General features: G+C 40.0%; 1 protein-coding gene across 1 annotated transcript in view; it reads right to left on the bottom strand.

Moving 5' to 3' along the window:
* Positions 1-7,877: 7,877 nt before the first annotated feature.
* The window catches only part of LOC134463885 (zinc finger protein 135-like), a 33,785-nt gene continuing 21,774 nt past the window's right edge, over positions 7,878-19,888 (bottom strand). Inside the window, exon 9 of the mRNA XM_063217219.1 lies at positions 7,878-8,557. Within this exon, the coding sequence (XP_063073289.1) occupies positions 7,914-8,557 (644 nt within the window). The 3' untranslated portion in view covers positions 7,878-7,913. The remainder of the gene's footprint in view (positions 8,558-19,888) is intronic.

The raw sequence follows: 19,888 nt of genomic DNA, 5'->3' as shown, positions 1-19,888 counted from the left end.
AGACCCAGAGATCGCTAGAGCACTTAGCATTCTTTTTTAAGTTTTTGTTTTTTAATAGATAATTTTGGTCCTTTTATGTCTTCATTTGAGATTTGAGACAAAGAACCTCGGGCTAGAATCAAACCCGGGTCACCGGTGTAATGGTACTGTAGAGAAATTTGTAGTTTCATGTTATATCATGTTTTCTGTATCTTATTCAGTCCCCATGTTGTAAATTATTCTGGTGTTTACTTTTTTTCTGTAATGGGTCAGTGAACACTCAACATTATTGGAGTCATGTGCATCTATTTGGTGTGTGGTCAGGCTGCGGAACCAACACAATATTACAATGTATGCATTGGGCAACAAAACAATGGACAGTGGACAACCAGCCATACGGAACCCCATGTGCACCAATTGAAGCTCAATTTATAGACTGTGAGGTGAGGAGAGGGTTAAATAGGGTTGTCTTCTGCTTCCACTCCAGAACTAACTGGAACTGGTGGAACTGGAATACTTAGCGTCTCCACGCAGTTAACAATAAAATCTAAAGCGCTTACCATCTGAGTTGCCTGTCTGCCGATATACATTTTATGACTATTGTACAACTTTCTTAACCTGTTAAGACACAGCGTTATAAATTTGCCGTCACCAGAATGGCAATGACCAAGTCGTAGTGCATTACTACAGGCCCTGTGTTGTGTCATAGTATAGTACTACGGTACTAAACGTTTCAATGATTAGTACAGCGTGCCTGGAGGTACGGCGTGCATTAAGGGTCTACGCTCATTGAGCCACAGCGTCCCATTAAAATGGACATGGCAAGTCAGTAGGCCTATGGAGTGAGGATGAATAGGCCTACTGGGCTTACCCGCAGCATTCAAAAGTAGACCTCTTTTTAAAGGAACAGACCACCCTTTTTTGATTTTCACATATTTGCAGTATTTCCCAGCATTATTTCTTCTCAGTGTTTTCAGTACTTTCAGTAGTTTATTGGATCAGAATTATTAGCATAGCTTAGCATAATCACTGGAAGTAACTGGTAACTTTAGCATCAAGCCATAAGTGATCACTGGACGTAATTAAATTGCCGTTTTACTCTGGTAAATTTTATATTCATTTTTAAGTTGTTTATGAGCACTTCTGATATTTTATTTTGTACCATAGACTTGCATTGCTATGCTTAATTTGGCTATACTGTTAAACGAGGCAATGCAAACACAGACAAAAATTACATGCACATTCATGAATAATGCTTAGAAATATTGCAAATATGTGAAAATCGAAAAAGGGTGGTCTGTTCTTTTTAACGTTTTAGGAGGAAAACACTGCAAATGGAGTTGTACAGGGGATTAAAAACTTAATATTCAAGATTCAAAAGTTGTCATTGTGAAAAAGGCAATGAAATTGTGTATTGAGTACAACACTAGTAGTAGCCACAGATTTCCAAGTGAAGTGCATGGTAAAAGTGTCCAGTCACCAGTTTAATTCTAACTCAGCAAAAATAAAACCCCATTCATTTTCAATGGCGTTTAAATTCTGGTGAGTTAGAATTAAACTTTTGAGCACCAAAACGTGGCAAGGAAATCTACGGGGTATATTGAAAAGTGAAGTGTGGGTTTACCAGATCAAACAAACAAAAAGCGTCAAGGATATCTGGGCTTCCATAACGCCCATGCAATGCCTCTGTCATTGACTTCAATGTAAAACGCATCATGGCAGTGATTAAGACAGTCCTAACCAAGTACTGTATTAAACACATGTAGAAAGCCCCAAATTTCAACTGATTTGATGTAACCCGAATTTCTTTCTTATTTCTGAAGAAGATGGTGATTTTATTACAATATTCTAATAATGTGAATTCCTCAGTTTAATGTTTTTTTGGAGCTGGAAGGCCAAAATATGTAAAAATAAACAAAATAATGATTGGAATAGTTCAAGATGTGAGCAATGCATCTACAAGCCATGAAAGTTAAACATTATTGATGGAATTATGATATTCATGATATTCTAATTATATAGCCAGCACCTGTATTCCTCTCTCTGTTGCTCCAAATGAGTCCATCCTCCACACTGCTGTCCTGAGATCAGCACTGCCCCCTTTGGCTCCTCTTGATTGTGTACACTCTACTCTACTCCACCTGCCGTCTCTCTTCTGCTGCTGTCCATGGTGCTGAAGCTCCTGCAGCTCACGTGTTGTTCTGTGAGCTCTTTGTGAAGGCTTTGCAGCTCAACATCACCTACTGTGGTTCCAACTGCAGCTTCTGATCAATGTCTGCTGCTGGCACAATTGACTGTATATGACTATTGCCTCTTCAAGCCTTGCAAAGTCTTCTTTGGTGACCTGAAGGTAAGAGGGGGAATCATCTGCCATGGAAACCAATGGGTGTGGCCCCCACACACCACTAAACTTGCTTAGCCTTCGTTCACACAGGTACGTTTCCCTTTGCATGGGTAGGATGTGAAATGCTTTGCCCTATTGTGCCGGCTCCATTGGAACCGCATCAATATTTTGATAACACTTCACAACAACACTTATAAAGCTTAACAAAGCTTTACATTACATCACACTTGGCTGACACTTCAATCCAAAGAAGCGTTATTTTCAGGGTATTTAGTAGGGTTGGAAAGGGGGGTCCACGCGCACCCCCCGGCTTTTTTTACGCCACCTGATTTTTTTGTATCTTTAAAGTGTCTACTTTAAGAATTTGACAGGTGCCAAGCTGAAATAATGTATCATGACCTTCATTTTTAACAATTTAATACACTTGACAGGAACCCAACAGATTGAAACAATGACAGAGAATAGGTCATAACTTTTGAAGTAAACTACATACAGAGACAAATTAACACATTTTCCCATACAATATTGACCTGAGGAATGAATTTAAGTTCCTGTTTTTGACTTTTGACAACATTTAAATAGCATATTTTGTCATAAACAGCAATACAATGGCCTAAGATATGAAGACACTGAACTATCTTTTTATTATTTCTAGTTTTATTGTCTTTTTTTCACCACCCGCTCTTCCTTTATCATTTGCAGTGTATATGTGAATATTATATCGGGTATTAAGCTGAAATTATGACCCACAGTCTCCATTTTTTACCCTTTAATGCGCCTGACTGAAACCCAACAGACTAAAACAATGATACAGAATGGGCCATAACTTCTGAAGTAAGCTACATACAGAGACAAATGAACACATTTTCCCACACAATAGTAACCTGAAGAATGATATTAAGTTGTTGTCTTTGACATTTGACAATATTTAAACTGCATGGTCATAATCAACAATGAAATTGCCTAAAATATGTAGACACTCAAGTATCTTTTCATTCTTTTGAGTTTTATTTTCTTTTTGTCCACCACCTGCTATTCCTTTATCATTTGCAGTATAAATGTGAATATTATATCGGGTTTTAAGCTGAAATAGATCCACAGTCTCCATTTTAACCCTTTAATGCGCCTGATTGGAACCCGGCAGATTGAAACAATGATACAGAATGGGTCATGACTTTGGATGTTAACATCATACAGAGAGATCAACACATTTCCCCATTCAATGTTGACCTAATGAATGATATTAAGTTCTTGTCTTTGACATTTGACAACATTTGAACCGTATTTTTGGTCATAAAGTGTATTACGAGTATTAAGCTGGAATAATGACCCACATGGTTCATTTGTAACCCTTCAATGGACCTGAATGGAACCAACAGATTGCAACAATGATACAATTCATTGAGCAGCCATGGGTAAATTGGCCTGTCATGGGTAAGCAGTTAGGGCGTCAGACTTGTATCCCAAAGGTTGCATGTTCCCGCGTGGGGGGGTGGGGGTGTAATCAACCAGTGCTCTCCCCCATCCTCCTCCAAGACTGAGGTACCCTGAGCATGGTACCGTCCCACCGCACTGCTCCCCAGGGGTAACCCATTTCCCATACAATACTGACCCAAGGAGTGCAATGAACATTTGTTTTGCCTTTGATCAACTTTTAAATGCGTTTCTGGACAAAAACGGATGACTACCTGAATAATGCACTATCCTGATCCAAGTGACCAGATTTGTTAAGTTGTAAAGAGTGTGTTTCACACTGGCATGTTTCTCTGTCCTGTACATTTGGCATAGCAAGCCAAACAGTCTGTCTGCAGAAAAAGGTGGAAGACACAGCTTCATGTTCATGCAGCTACAAACAAATTACATGTGGAGGTTTTGCAATATGAAAAAGGAAAGAATATACACACACCACAGATGCTCCCTTGTCATGAGACACCTGACGAAGACATTACAGGTCGAGACGTTGTGTCAGCATTTCACACATTAAATCACGACAAGGGAGCTTCTGTGGTGTGCGGATAGTCCTTCCTTTTTTCTTGTGTGTTCTTTTATGTCCTGCGGCAATTGCTTTTTGGGATGTGCCTTTGCCTCACATTTTTTGAAGGTTCTGTTAATAAGTCATTAACCCATTGATGCTGGATGTTGCATCGCGCAAAATTGGCCCTGGCGCCTGGAGCTGCATGACGCACCATTCAAGCTCATGAGATTTGAAACAATTTTGTTAAAAATCTTGGTAGAGATGAATGAACACATTCTAATGCATGATGAGGGTCTTTGCATTTAAATGCAACTTCCGTTTAAATGTGTTTAAATGTGTTTAAATGCAAATGTGCTTCAGAGACTGAGATAGGCTCAGGGCAACTTTTCTTAAAATGGGCTTAGGCATTGAGCAACCTTTTTTGCAGGTGCTTTAGGCATCAATGGGTTAAGGAGCCTTCTTTGTTTCTTGAACCTCTGAATGATGATGGTGTTAGTTGGTTATTAAGTGGACGATATATTTTTGAAATTGAGATACTGTTTCAATCTGAAACTCAATAGAATAATCAAATGTATACTTTAAATGAGCAATAAGAAGCACCCAATAAAACTTGAAAGAATGAAAAAAGACTGCTAATTTTCTACACATTTTGGGTATTTTAATGCTATTTTTGTCCAGGAACACGGTTTAAAGGTTGATGACGGTCATTCACAAGTGCTTCATTGAATTTATTGGTTCAGTATTGTATGGGAAAATGGGTTAGCTTTTCTTCTCTTTGTGGTTTACTTCTGAAGCCAACCCACTCTAGGTCTTTTTATAAAGTGTTATAAGTTTAAATGTTGCCAACTCAACAACTTAATTTCCTTTTTCAGGTCAGTATTGTATAGTAAAATGTGTTCATTTGTCTCTGTATATAGTTTAATTCAAAAGTTATGACCCATTCTGTATCATTGTTTCAATCTGTTCCAGTCAGGCTCATTAAAGGGTTAAAAATGGAGACTGTGGGTCCTTATTTCAGCCTAAAACCCGATATAGTCACATGTGTACAGCAAATGATAAAGGAGGGGCCAGTGGTGGACAAAAGACAATAAAACTCGAAAGAATGAAAAGATACGTGTCTACATATTTTTAGGCCATTTTATTGTCGATTATGAACAAAAATGAAGTTCAAATGTTGTCAAATGTCAAAGACAACAACTTAATATCATTCCTCGGGTTAATATTGTATGGGAAAATGTGTTCATTTGTCTCTGTATTAAAAAGTTATGACCCATTCTGTATCATTGTTTTAGTCTGTCGGGTTCCAGTCAGGCGCATCAAAGGGTCAAAATGGTGACTGGGGGTCAAAATTTCAGCTTAATACCCGATATAATACTCACATTTACACTGCCGATGATAAAGGAAGAGCGGGTGGTGGAAAAAAAGACACAAAACTCAAAAGAATGAAAAGATAGTTGAGTGTCTACATATTTTGGGTCATTTTATTGCTGTTTATGAGCAAATATGCTATTTAAATGCCGTCAAAAGTCAAAAACAACAACTTAAATTCATTCCTCAGGTCAATATTGTATGGGAAAATGTGTCAATTTATCTCTGTATGTAGTTTACTTCAAAAGTTATGACCTATTCTCTGTCATTGTTTCAATCTGTTGGGTTCCTGTCAGGTGCATTAAATGGTTAAAAATGAAGGCCAGGGGACATTTTTTCAGCTTGGCACCTGTCAAATTATTAAAGTAGACACTTTAAAGATACAAAAAAATCAGGTGGCGTAAAAAAAGCCGGGGGGTGCGCGTGGACCCCCCTTTCCAACCCTACTAATTGGTTAAAGTTCCTGGAGTCATGTGGGGTTCAGTAGTACTTTGCTCAAGGACATCTCAGCCATCGATGGAGGTGTACGGAGAGGTAAGGGAGGGATTCAAACGGGCAACCCTCTGATCTGACAACCTTCTCCCTAACCATTACGCTCCTAAGCTTTAACACAACATGGACTAGCTCTAAACAAAATACATTACAAATGTTTGTAAATGAGGATTACTATTTTAATACCAAACATTTACATATAAGAGAAGCATATGGCTATGCAATAGGCTTCAGGGTACGTTTTACCTGCTGGACACTTATACATTTTCTGCTTCCTCTTGTTATTCAGAGGCAAAACTTCAAGAATTGCTGCGGCTGTGCTGTGTCTGCAGTATGTTTCCTTATTCCTTCTGGCTTCCTTTTTCACTTGGATACATACAGTATCTATTGCTTATGTCCTCTTCATAATTTTTGGTCCAGGTCTGTTATACTTGTTCATGACTTTGTTCTTGTAAAGATCTAGCCCGAAATGTTAGCGGTCACTATAGATGTAGGTATACAAAAATCACGTTAGCCACCTCTGTCCAATGCCATGGACTTGCACTTACCAAGTGACATCACCAAAATGCAGTCGACACTGCAGCTTGACAGTGACCAAAATCAAAGACCTCTTTGATAAATTCCCATTTTTATTTTTCGTGATGAAAGCAAGGCCGGGATTTTGGACACATTTTGGTGATGCCAGTCTATTAGAGTGAAGATGGCTCTTTGGTGCGAACCGGCTCATAGAGGGTCGTTTCTGTTTTTAGAAAGTCTCATTGAACTCTTTTAAAATATTTATTCTGTGTTAAAGAGTCCAAACAAGATCTTAGGCCCATCTGCTTTTGTAAAGCGACCTTGGGTTCGATGAAAGGTGCTGTAAAAAGTCATTGTTATTATTATTAAGGAGCCATTCATAAGAATCAGTTTCTCCGACATCACAACACCATTACACCAAAAGTCCTTTCCTGCGTTCCTTTTGGGACAAAAAGGAAGAATGTGCAAGGGGAAAGGAAAAAGAGGGCAGGTTTATATGCATCACCTGTCTTTTTTTGGCAGTTAATGCAGAAGAGGAGAAACACCTTCATCTAATGATGCTGCATGCAAGCAGAAATTAATTCTAAAATAATACAAACAGTAACAAAACAAGATGTTGATAGAAGATTCAGTATTTATTTCTACTTTACACAAATTCTTTATACAAATACTTTATACAAAGTCTTTGAAATGCCACACAGATATGAACACTACATTCCGCATTGACCACTCTGTATTGGAGAAAACACGTCGAGTCAGATAACCGCAATGTTTTGCCGGTATAAAACTGCCATCGATCTGTGACAAGGCGATATGTACACCATATGTACACTATCACCATCTCAAACTGTCCTATCAATTAAGGGTATTACCTCCCCCCCCAAAAAAAATAGTTAAAACAGGTCAGCACACTCCTTTGCATTGGTGATGTTTTGATTGATCTTGGTCTTCCTTATTGACTATCTTTGGTGAGACTCCCAATGGTGGCTGGCACGCCTGACCGCACACACGCAAGCAAACACGCATCATATTGAGTCTTTTTGATCTAATGCTGATACAGTATTTATTTCTACTTTATACAAATTCTTCACACAAATTCTTTATACAAAGTCTTTGAAATGTCACACAGATATGAACACTACATTCCGCATTCACCACTCTGTATTGGAGAAAACACCTCATATTGACGCATCGTATTGAGTCTTTTTGATCTAATGCTCACTAAGCTCTATGGTCATGTCAGGGCTTCTCTCTTGTGTGAAGTCGCTGGTGTTGTCTGAGATCGGAGGCGATGACGAACCGTTTCCCACAGCGCTCACAGCCATGGGGCTTGTGTCCCGTGTGAAAGCGCTGGTGCCTTCGGAGACATCCCGCTGTAGAGAAACTAGAACCGCACTGTCCACAATGATAAGGCCTCTCACCTGTGTGGACGCGCAGGTGTCTTTTAAGATCGGATGCCAGCTGAAAACTCTTGCCGCACTGTGGGCAGTGATGGGCCTTGTCTCCCGTGTGAGTTTGCTGGTGCCTTTTGAGATTTCTCGCCGAGACAAAACTCTTGCCACATTGCTGGCAATGGAAGTGCTTCTCCCCCTTGTGTACAAGTCGATGCTTGACCAAACATCTCTTTGTAGAGAACATAGTTCCGCAGATAAAGCAGTGATAGCAGGGCTTCCCTTTCATTTGGATTTGGTGGCATGGCATTGATTGAGGGATGTCAGAATGTTGGGATGTTGAAATAGCCAGCGGATCCTGTGCTATTTGATTTCTTCTGTTCATGACGGTCTTGCCACAAACGGAGTGGAGTTGTTTTTTCAGTTGAGCCTCCGAGAGGGCTGCAGGTTTGGGAACAGCAGATGAAGACAGCTGGAATACTTTTTCCATTCCTGTACAAACAAAAACACGCAAAAAAGTCATGAATGTCAATCAAAAAATCTTGTTGTATTTTATTGAACATTTAATTGAACAATATTTATTTAAGATTCCCATTCTCTATGCAACAAACCTTGATATGTAATAAAACCCATGGTCTCAATTTCACAATACTATTATTAAGCAACAAATGGGGCTAAAATATTGTCTTTCCAACTCCCCTGAATGCAAAAGGCTCACATCAAAAATCTTGGTGTATTTATTGAACATGTTTATTGAACAGCATTTATTTAACATTCCCATTGCCTGTAACAAGTGGGCTAAAATATTGTCTTTCCAACCTCTCTGCATGCAAAAGGCACACAACACCACCCTGGCAACAAGACAGCACAACAACCAATTGGCCTACAAATAGGATGATGGTTGAGCGCTGTTCTCAACCGCACCTCACTTGACCGCATTGACTACATTGACCGATTGACCGCACCTCACTGATATTTGCTGGTCAGTCAGCCTTTGGAGAGTCCAACTGGTGACTAGACCAAAGATTTTCAATATGATAACCAAAATAAATCATCTTGTAGAGAGTTACTTGTGCACAATCCCTGGTGCTGAACAAAAAGATAGAAAAAATCCAAAGGAGTGTGCGAACCTTTTTTTAAAAACAACCAAAATAAATCATACCATGTGTCATACCAATGCAACAAAGTGGTATCATATGTCCGGTCTCCTAAATAGGGTTGACTTTCCATTGAGCTGCATTTATTCTCCTAGTCTCCTTAACACTAGAACTACCAGGATTTTTCTGCCTACCTAGAAGTACCAGAGAGGGGTCATTTGACCCGGCGGCTTTTACCTAATACACTAATCACTCATTTTGTTATGGTAATGAGGCTGTTAGGGGCCGTGTGTGGGGTGAGGGGTGAGGGGGTCACACCTTACAGTGCTAACAGCCAAGACAAACAGGGACAGACAGCTTCTTCCCAAGGGCTGTCAGCCTCCAAAATCACCACAGGTAAATAGCAACTTGCATGAAGATATCAGCAGCAAAGACAGATAGCACAGTTTGGCGGACAGTGTGTTACAGTTTTTCTCCATTGGTTTGGCTCATTTCTTGAAACTGAGATGTCATTCTCAAAACATGGACAAATCCCATGCATTCATTTAGTCCTTCTGTCAAAATAAACTGGATGGTTCAGCATAACTACATGGATCCTCATCACTCGCTCATATCACCCCAAAAACAGTTTACCCATGTGTCAAAACTAAATTTCTTCCCCACATATATCATCAGTACCCCCTAAATAAATGGTCCCTTTGCCATTGTGTAAGCACTGCCAGTCAAAATGGTTAGGTGTTTTATCTACGTTCAGCTAACAGATTTCGACTATGTATAAAAATGAAAAAGTGAGTGAAACCATTGAAGTTTGACAACACAGATAATTTACCAAGGACATTTATCAGTAACTTTCTTTACTGTAAATTCATATACAGAAAGTAATGCCCATATATCACAGGTTTCTCATGGGTTTGGCTCATTTCTCAAAACAGAGATAAAATTCACAAAATAACATGGACAAATGCCAAAACAACTAGTAATTGTTCAAAACAGAATGTTGTTTGAAAAAATGTCATGAAATTAGCCAAATAACAGAGGAAACTGTAGTATACACGGTTGTAAAATTATTTTCTACTAACTAGTAAAGTTACAATACCATCTGACCTGTTGAACATTTAATATGTAATGAAATTCTTAAAATATGATGTCCTTGACTGTTTTGGGAATTGCGTAGACCACTTTGCATATGATGACTTACACAATGAAATAATGCTGACGTGTTTTGGAGAGGGCAACCATTAGACTGAGAATTGTCTAATTCGTTTAGATAAGCAAGGTCAATTTTTTTGGAAAATGTGCTAAATCTGTGCTGAATGTGTCAACTGAAGGGTATTTGTACATATCCATATGCAGAGATATACTAAACATTTGAGACATGTACAAAGCATTTGATATCTGATAAAAGCAATGAAAAATGCCATTCTGTTTTGGGAAATTGCAAGTTGGTTTGGGGATTTGTCCGTGTTGTTTTGAGAATGTCATCTCAGTTTCGAGAAATTAGCCAAACCAATCGAGAAAAACTGTAACGTGTGAATCTCCCATGCCATGTGACCATAACGACTCATGTGAATGCAACCTGGCAATTGTTAGATGGATAAATACCAGTGCATGTGGACTACTGCTTCACTTCCCTCAAGAATTTTGTGGTGAAAGAAGCTCCTCTCCAAGGAACGAAGATGCAGAGATACAGCACTCAACAGGCATTGGAAATGATCCACACACGCACACACACACACACACTGTGTCTCAAGTGACAGAGGTGCTAACAGTCACATTTCCACAACAAAAGGAGTGTCCGCAGGGGGTCCAAAGGGTCAAATGACCCTCTTGTGGGGCTTTTAGGTAAAAAGGTCAATTGACCCCTCCGTGGTAGTTCTAGTGTTAAAGTGATACAGTACCATTTTTGGAAATAACCTCATATTACACCTGCCCTTGAGTTACGTATATTACTGAGTTTTACCTTTCTCCTGTACATTATGTCATTTTCTGAATATGGAAGTGCAAACTTTACCTCCATGCTAGCAGTTAACATTGAGTCCTATGAGACCAGCTCGCGTCTCATAGGACTCAATGTTAACTTCTAGCTTGGAGGAAAAATTTGAACTACCATACTCTGTGAACGGTTGAAAGTAGAGGAGAAAGGTAAATCTCAATCATTTAACTCAAGGGGAGGTGTAAAATAAGCTTATTTCCAAAATGGGACAGTATCACTTTAGGGGCATGGCTGGCTGCCATTGGATAGCAGCTTAGAACCTGATTTCAGAAGGAACTCCTTTTGGACTGCCTCTAGCTTATCAATGGGGCACCTAAGTCACGCCCTTCTACATCTGGTCCGTGGGGCTGGAGCGCTCAAAATTAGTTAATGGAGCGAGTCAAGCTAAATCCTCATCCCGTTTGGCATGTGCTCCGGATTTCACATATGATGACAGTGGATTTGAAAGGTTTGGATTTGCGTCGTAAGACCACTCATTTTCGACACGCAAGAAACGTTATTTTAGCTTTTGTGCAAAACTGTGTTAGAGACTACACGTGCGCCTCGCATATCTGACGTGAACCGAGGCACAGCCAACCCTACCGCTGCACCGTGGCTTAAGTGGCTGCACGTCGGACATGCGACGTCTGTTGTGTAGTCCAAATAATTACATATTTTTGCACACACACAACTCAAAAATCGCTTGCCAAGTGAAGTCAACAAGCACACCATTGGTTGTTATTAATTCTGAGGCACAGCATATGTGTGATCGACTGGGAAATGCAAGGTGCGTCGGAAAATAGCTTTGATCAGTCCATTACAGCCCAGTCAAAAGTATTTGCGTTCCCAGTCCCACAAGCCGCCCGGAAGGGGTGGAGACTTAGGTGCCCCATGGTCTCTGGCTACAGTACATGTCCCTGGCAGCTACGGGAGCACTTCAGAAATCAGCTATAAGGGCGTGCTGTGTATGCACTTTGCACTCCAGTTGTTCCCAACCTGGGGGGTCGCCAAACATCTGGAACATCACAGGGATCAATAAATAAAAAATTGGAATTGATTGAAGTCTTTCAAGATGGCTAACTTTTTTTTGTTTGACTTTTTGTGCGGTATCTTCATTGTTTTCATCGACTTAACGTTTGGGCCATAACTTCCATAAGTGCAGGTACATGAACTGATTGAAATTTTGGAGATCAACACATTCAACATGGCAAACTTTACTTTCTAAGATAACTTTTGAATGGATGGACGCTGAACTGCACCACATCTTGTGTGTTTATTACAGTACCTCACACTCTATAATACAGTGGTTTTCACAGTTTTATGAATTCAATCAAGAGGGATGTCTACATTTTTCTATTTATGGTGCGATTGAGGGACCACTGCTCTATTAGGTACAGTACATGGCCTGACTACACTTTGGAAGCCTCAAATGGTTAAGTTGGTGGTGCTTTTGTGCTACTATGCCGAGGCTTGGGGGTGGCATGCCATTTCAGCCAAGCTTCACTGCACCGACCTGTCAAAAATGCAACAATTTCCCATTGGCAAGCCAAATTACTCTTATACTACACCAAATCTTGATGCTGAAGCAGGAGCCCAGGTTACAAGTCATTACCGACAACATATTTTATGAGTGAATCAGGCATGACTCACATTTTCAAAACAATCTGGGATATTTATTTGACTTGCAGGCATTACAAAGACACTATAAATATCAGTGAGACTCCCTGAACTTCCGGCAGACTTGGGATGTCTGTTATTAAGAGCTTGGAGCAATTTGGTATTGTATTGTTGATCGCAGACGAGGAGAAACCAATTCATCTAATGCAGTGTTTCTCAAAGTGGGGCGTAAGCAAAATCAGTTTGCTCGGAAGCATTCAGACCCTCTGAAGGGGGGAATGATGGAAAAAGTTTGAGAACCACGGATCTAATGAGTAGGTGAATATTCTAAAACAATACAACAAAACACAAGCAATACTATTTCAAATTTATTCTCATTACAAATGTGGAGAAGAGACTGTTCAACAAAATAATACAACAAATACAAAAAAACAGGCAATGCCATTTCCCAAATGTACAGTTTCATTTCTAATGCATACAACTACAGGAAAAAAATATTCACAGCACACTTTGCAACATTATTTAGGACTTCTCAGCTGTGTGAGATCTGAGCTATCGAAATACCTTGTCACACCGTTTGCAATGATCTGGCTTGTCTCGTTATCGGGCTTGCAACGCACTGATTGACACTTCCTACTGAAATGAAACTTTTCCCCTCACTGAATACAGTGATGAGGCTCACGGACCGGAGTGAATGTGTGAATGTGCTAGCGGCAGATTACGGACAATGCAGCCTGGGAGAAATATACGTACGTTCAGCGCTGCAAGAGGTCATTTCAGGGCAGGGCCGCCGCTAGGCATGAGCAGTGTAAGAAGAGCGCTAAGGGCCTCAACCACTTTGGCCCAAAATTTGGGATTGAGATGAAAAAAAAGTATTATTATTATGATTATTTAAAGATTTTTATTTGGTCTTTTTCGACTTTATTTGATAGGACAGTGTGAGAGGTGGACAGGAAGTGAATTGGGAGAGAGACGGGGAGGGGTCTGCAATGGACCCTGGCCGGGAATCGAATCCGGGTCAGCCGCATAGGAGGAAAGTGCCCAACCGGTTGGCCATGGCAGGGCCTATTATATTCAATTATGAGGGGGGCCTTCTGACCAGTTATGCTTAGGGCCTCCAAAACCTTAATAGCAGCCCTGTTTCAGGGGGCGTGGTGGCTGTTTCTGTACGTCAGCGCTATTCAATTAGAATTTCAGTTCGGCCACATTTCAAGACCAAAACGTTGTAAGTTGGGCTGCACATTTTCAGCCATCATTAACACATAAAGACATTTTTCAAGCACTTTGAAAGTTCTAACTTTAAACTTCACAACATTGAATTTTGAATGTACAAGACAAGCGAGAGATTCTAATGCAGTATCCAAACCGTGTCTGCACCGCATGTGGCCCTCGGGCCTCCAATTGAATAGGGCTGCTGTACATACGTGATCTGCCGGCAAGTCTGAGCACTGCTTAAGACTTTTTGCTGTACTTGTCACACCGCTTGTGTTTTTAGGGCTTCTCTCATGTGTGAATTAGTATGTGGCGTCTCAGGCTTTCTGCCCGTGCATAACTTTTCTCACACTGTTGGCACTGATGAGGCTTATGTCCAGTGTGAGTTAGTTGGTGCCTTGTGAGATTTCTCGCTGTAGTAAAGTTTTTTTTACATCGCGTGCAGTGGTAGGGCTTCTCTCCAGTGTGACTGCGTTGGTGCCTTCTAAGGTTTGCTGCCGTGTAAAAACTCTTACCACACTGTCCGCAGTGATGCGGTTTATGTCCAGTGTGAGTTCTTTGGTGCCTTCTGAGACCTTTCGCTGTGGCCAAACATTTGCCACACTGTTGGCATTTGTGTTGCTTGCTTCCTTTGTCTGCATGAATGCGTTGGTGATCTTTTAGATATTGCGGCAGATAGAAGCTCTTCCCACACGCTTCACAATGGTAGGATTTGTCTCTCGTGTGAATGTGCTGGTGTCTTCTGAGACTTTGGGTTGTAGAAAAACTTTTGCTACACTGTTTGCAACGATGAGGCTTTTGAGTGGTGTGAATGCCCTGGTGTGCTGATCGATTTCTGTCGTTCTTGGTGATTTTGTCAGACACGGAACGGGGATTTTTTCCCAACTGAGTCTCTGGGAGAGGAGGTGTGGACTTGGGGACAGCAGAAGAAAGCAGTTGGGATCCTCTTCCCATCTCTGAACAAACAGAAACAAAAAGTATCAAGCATCATCGAAGATTATTTGTGCATATTTATGGAACATGCCTTAGCTTTATAGCATTAGACATAGCACTATTCCGACGGGACTAGTTTTATGTATGGACATGGGGAAATGTGATTTTTATCTCAGGACGTCGGTAATAGAAATGGCCGATTTGGACTGGATTGAAATATCTCAGTAAACGAACAGAAAGTGGGTGGGGTTACTCATCACGCACCTGTGACTGCACCTGTCGTCAGCGCGTGCCAACTCCACAATATATTATTGATTTTTGAGCACATTATTGCGAATCCTTGGAGGCCTTTGGTCCCGTGGAACAATTTTAAAAATTGCCTGTTGATTTACTAACCCATCAAAATCCATTCTAATGCGTCTGCATGCGTGTCCTTTCATTTGGAGAGTGCGTTTGACCATGCTGCCCGATTTTGACAGCGAACACAGCTTGGAACAACTCCCTAAAACAAAACTAACAGTTTATTGCAAGGCTGTAATGTTTGCAAGCCCGGGGAGATTGGATATATTGTGCATTTCGTGCACTTTACCAGACATCTTTACATAGGGTCGCATTCGGACGGGATTAGTATTACCCAGGGTAATTCCTCCGGACCGTTTTACAGGAGGACTACATTTCCCAGGTTATTATTACTTCACCCCAGGTCCTCCTATTAAACTAGTCCCGTCAGAATAGGACTTTAGCCTTGCCAGACAACAATGTGAACCGTATTGTCTAGCACTGCAGAACAGCCTTAAAAGTGCAGTATGTAGGATGGTGGAGTAGGTTGTACAATACAATACAATACAATACCACATATATTTATATAGCGCAGTGTCAAAACTATGAAGCTGACTGAAAGCGCTCTCAAAATACACATACACACACAGAGCCCACACATTCACACGTTCACACACCAGCTCTGGCGGCTGCCGCGCGGCTTCAATTGTCCGGGGCTCATGTGAGAAAGTGCACTCACACTCCCACACACATTTGTGAATGAGCAGCATGAATTCACATTTTGAATTTTGTTTAAGTTGATGGATTAAAACACCTTTCCTGCATCGGCAACCCTTGGTGTGCGAGTTCTCTTCTTCCTCCTGTGTTCTACAATACCCAGAACCCACGCACCCACAAGGCCTGGAGTAATTGGCGCGACACCCTTCTTGACCTAACCAGCATGAATTCAGGAAATAAACTACTTCAGTACAAATATTACATACTGAACCTTAAAATGACTATCCCATGCTGAACAGGGGTGGCGTGCATCAATGGTGTTAGCTGCATATAGTGAACATTACTCAGTCAATACTTACTATCAGGGCCGTAACCAGACTTTGTGAAATACCATGGTCAAATACTGTGTGCTGTACTGCACACAGTACATTTAGAATGCTTCAAACCCTTTAGTCAACCTCTTAAGTTTGTTTTCATTTATCACTGCATTGAGGATAAATGGGGGCATATACATGGGTTCTAAATTTTGTTTATAACCTGACTGCACGAATCTATCTGCGCACAACTCAACCTTTGATTGCAAGGTTCTCTAAGGAGTCCAACTACTCACTGACCTGCACAATCAAATCACAAGACAACAGCTCACAAGTGAAGATGGTCAACTGTAATGGCCATTCAGACCCACTTCTGTGAAATTGTATGAATATTTTCAGCCTCAATCACCAGGGTATGTAAACTTATGATCAAGCTTATTTGGGTACTTTCTGCTGTTATTATTATTTAAAAAAAACTAAAACCAGTTTCTTGCCAATAGATCGCTTCATTCAAACAAAAGTCATAAGTGATCAGCAAAGATTTTTGGCATACTCAATACTCTGAAAAATTGCTTAAAAAAAACCCTAAATATTCTACTGGGGAATGTAAATATATGAGCACCACTGTATATCCAATTATCAGTGACGGGCCAAAAAGGTGATTGGCTGGTTGGGTCATCAGTTTCAATTGAAGTAATACCAGGTCCTGTGTCATTTGTAGCACTAGATTGTAAGTACTGGAATCAAAACAGTTCTCCCCCATCATTGTATATTATTGACTAAAACTAAACATGGAAGGAAGAAAACGGTACATAATTACTTTTCCAGATATGTCTATGGTATGGTACACTATGGTAGCTAGAAAAACAAACACAGTCTTTTCTACAATATTATGTTAAGTAATATTTATTTGATATTTAGTGAACTTATTTACAAGGGAATGAAAATCACTAAAAAAAAATCTGTATTTAGAGACATGAATCTTGAAGCAGAGTCAGAAAACAAACCTCCACATGTTCACATAGTGATAATTGTCTTATATACGATAACATCATAAAATTAACAAAATGTATAACATCATTTGTAATTAATTAAAACATGATACATTTTAATAAAATTATAAAAATAAAAACATTTTTTATAATGTATCCATCACAATTTAACAGAATGTGCAACTTCCATTATGTCACAAATTGAGATTGATGCTTCAAAAGTTATGTACGTAATACATTACTTTCCATGCATACGTTTTATTATCCTAGGCGAAAGCCAACTGCTCTGGCGAAAATCTGGTGAAAACTAAGAGGAATCCATCTCCGTGGAAGGTGGGAGATGGTCTGATCTTACTTTGCCATTCATTGGAGTTCCGAATTCAAATTAAAACCCATATTGTGCTTTATTAGCATGACAGTTGACTGTTGATTGATGATACAGTGTCACAAAAGTACACAAATAACAAAACAAAAGTGTGAATAGTGTTCTCTTAACCAATTAGTAATGAACTTTGCGGGTGTGTTATGAGTCACCACTCTCAACTGTTCGCTGATTGGCTAAACAGTGAGAAAACCGAGCTAGGAGGGTTTAGCCAGACTATGTGTGGAGCCAAAATCTTTGGGTTGACTACATAGGATGGCGTCGCCAGGCTAAGGTTCCAGGTCTTAAAACATTCCAATTTCACACTGTGCTCAATCTATTTCTGTACAACACAAAAAAATGCATCTCCCAAAATGACATGCAGCAATCCAGGAGGTACAAGGATACAGGCAGCTCCAGCTTTTGATTCCAACGAAGTGAACATGAATGGACACTGGACAGCAATATTATAATTTTACAGATTCATTTTTACATTCCCATATCTTCAAAAAATTGTCATCGTTTCACTCAGATTGGTCATATTACAATGATGGTTAACATGGATCTATTCAAGTTACAATTCAGTGCCACATATTCCAAATAATTAGCTTCTTCCAACTCAACTAGGTGATTGCCCAAATTAACTACATTTTAAATAGCCATGAGGCCAGACACGATGGACAAGAAGGAGAATTTGTAAGGAGGTTCTTCCAGAATCAATCATGTGAGGTTTTTAACTGCCATCCAATGACAGGCATGCCCCTTTAGGAGACTAGGAGAATGAATGGAGTTCAATGAGAAAGTCACACCCTATTTAAGTAGGAGACTAGACTTAATCCTTTGTTGTGTTTGTGATGCATGCTATGCCTCATCTTGGTTTACCATATTGAAAATCTTTGATGCAGCCAGGTGCTTAGGGCATTTGGAATATGGGGCACTGGATTGTGACTATTGAATCCAGGTTGCCAGGTTGGTGGGCTGTGTGCGCACCAGTCATGTGGCACGATTTGCACTGCTTTTCCAGAGACCAAAACAGCAGGCGCAACAACAGCACAGACAACATGATGACAGTGGAGCATACAACTAATTAGACAAGAAGTGGTGTGGATGCAGTCTTGTTTTAGCCAACTCTCTATGCATGTGTAAATGAAACTTTCTTTTAGTGGAGTGATTTTTAAACTGTGGGACGGGGCCCACTGGTGGGCCCTGAAGGTATTCCAAGTGGGCCTTGAATTTTTTTCTTCTAAAAATCAAAATATTACTTGTATGAGTGTTGGTGTTGACTATTTGTTTGAGTTTTATGGAGACCACTGGTTTATTGGGTCAGCGGTGGGCCCCAAGCATTTAAGAAAATTTCAAGTGGGACACATGTTTAGTGTTTTGAAAACACTGTTTTCATATACATATACAGCTCCAGACCACTTTATTAGAATAGCATGAAAAAGTTGATTTATTTCCATAATTCCATCAATAATGTTAAACTGTCATGGATTGTAGATGCATGGCCCAGTTGTTTAACTATTCCAATCATTCAAGTTTTTCTTTTTACATAATTTGGCCTTCCAGCTCAAAAAACCCATGAATTGGGAAATTCACATTATTAGAATATTGTAATAAAATCACAATTTTCTTCATCAAAATTCGTTTCACATCAGTGCACATCAAATCAGTTGAAATTTGGTACTTTCTACATAACATGCAATGTTCAATACTTGGTTAGGACTCTCTCTGTCTTAATAACGGCCATGATGCGTTTAACATTGAAGTCAATGGCAGAAACAGTGCATGGGAGTAATGGAAGGCCAGATATCCTTGATGCTTTGCCGTCAGCTGTTCTTGTTTGTTGACCTGGTGTCCCACACTTCACTCTTCAATATACCCGTAGATACCCATGCTACGTTTTGGTGTTAACTCACCAGTTTAATTCTAACTCACCAGAAATAAAACCCCATTCATTTTCAATGGGGTTTCATTTCTGGTGATTTAGAATTAAACCGGTGAGTTAGCGACAAAACGTGGCATGGAAATCTACAGGGTATATTGAAGAGTGAAGTGTGGACACCAGGTCAGCTATACAAAAACAGCTGACGGCAAAGCATCAAAGATATCTGGCCTTCCATTACTCCCATGCACTGTTTCTGCCATTGACTTCAATTTTAAACGCATCATGGCCGTTATTATTAATAATATTAAGACAGAGAGAGTCCTAACCAAGTATTGAACATTGCATGTTGTGTAGAAAGTACCAAATTTCAACTGATTTGATGTGCACTGATGTGAAACAAATTTTGATGAAGAAAATTGTGATTTTATTACAATATTCTAATAA

This window comes from Engraulis encrasicolus, chromosome 15 (assembly GCF_034702125.1).
Source record: "Engraulis encrasicolus isolate BLACKSEA-1 chromosome 15, IST_EnEncr_1.0, whole genome shotgun sequence".
Classification (NCBI taxonomy): domain Eukaryota; kingdom Metazoa; phylum Chordata; class Actinopteri; order Clupeiformes; family Engraulidae; genus Engraulis; species Engraulis encrasicolus.
Note: the sequence above shows the minus strand (reverse complement) of the source record. Positions and strands in the feature narration are given on the sequence as shown.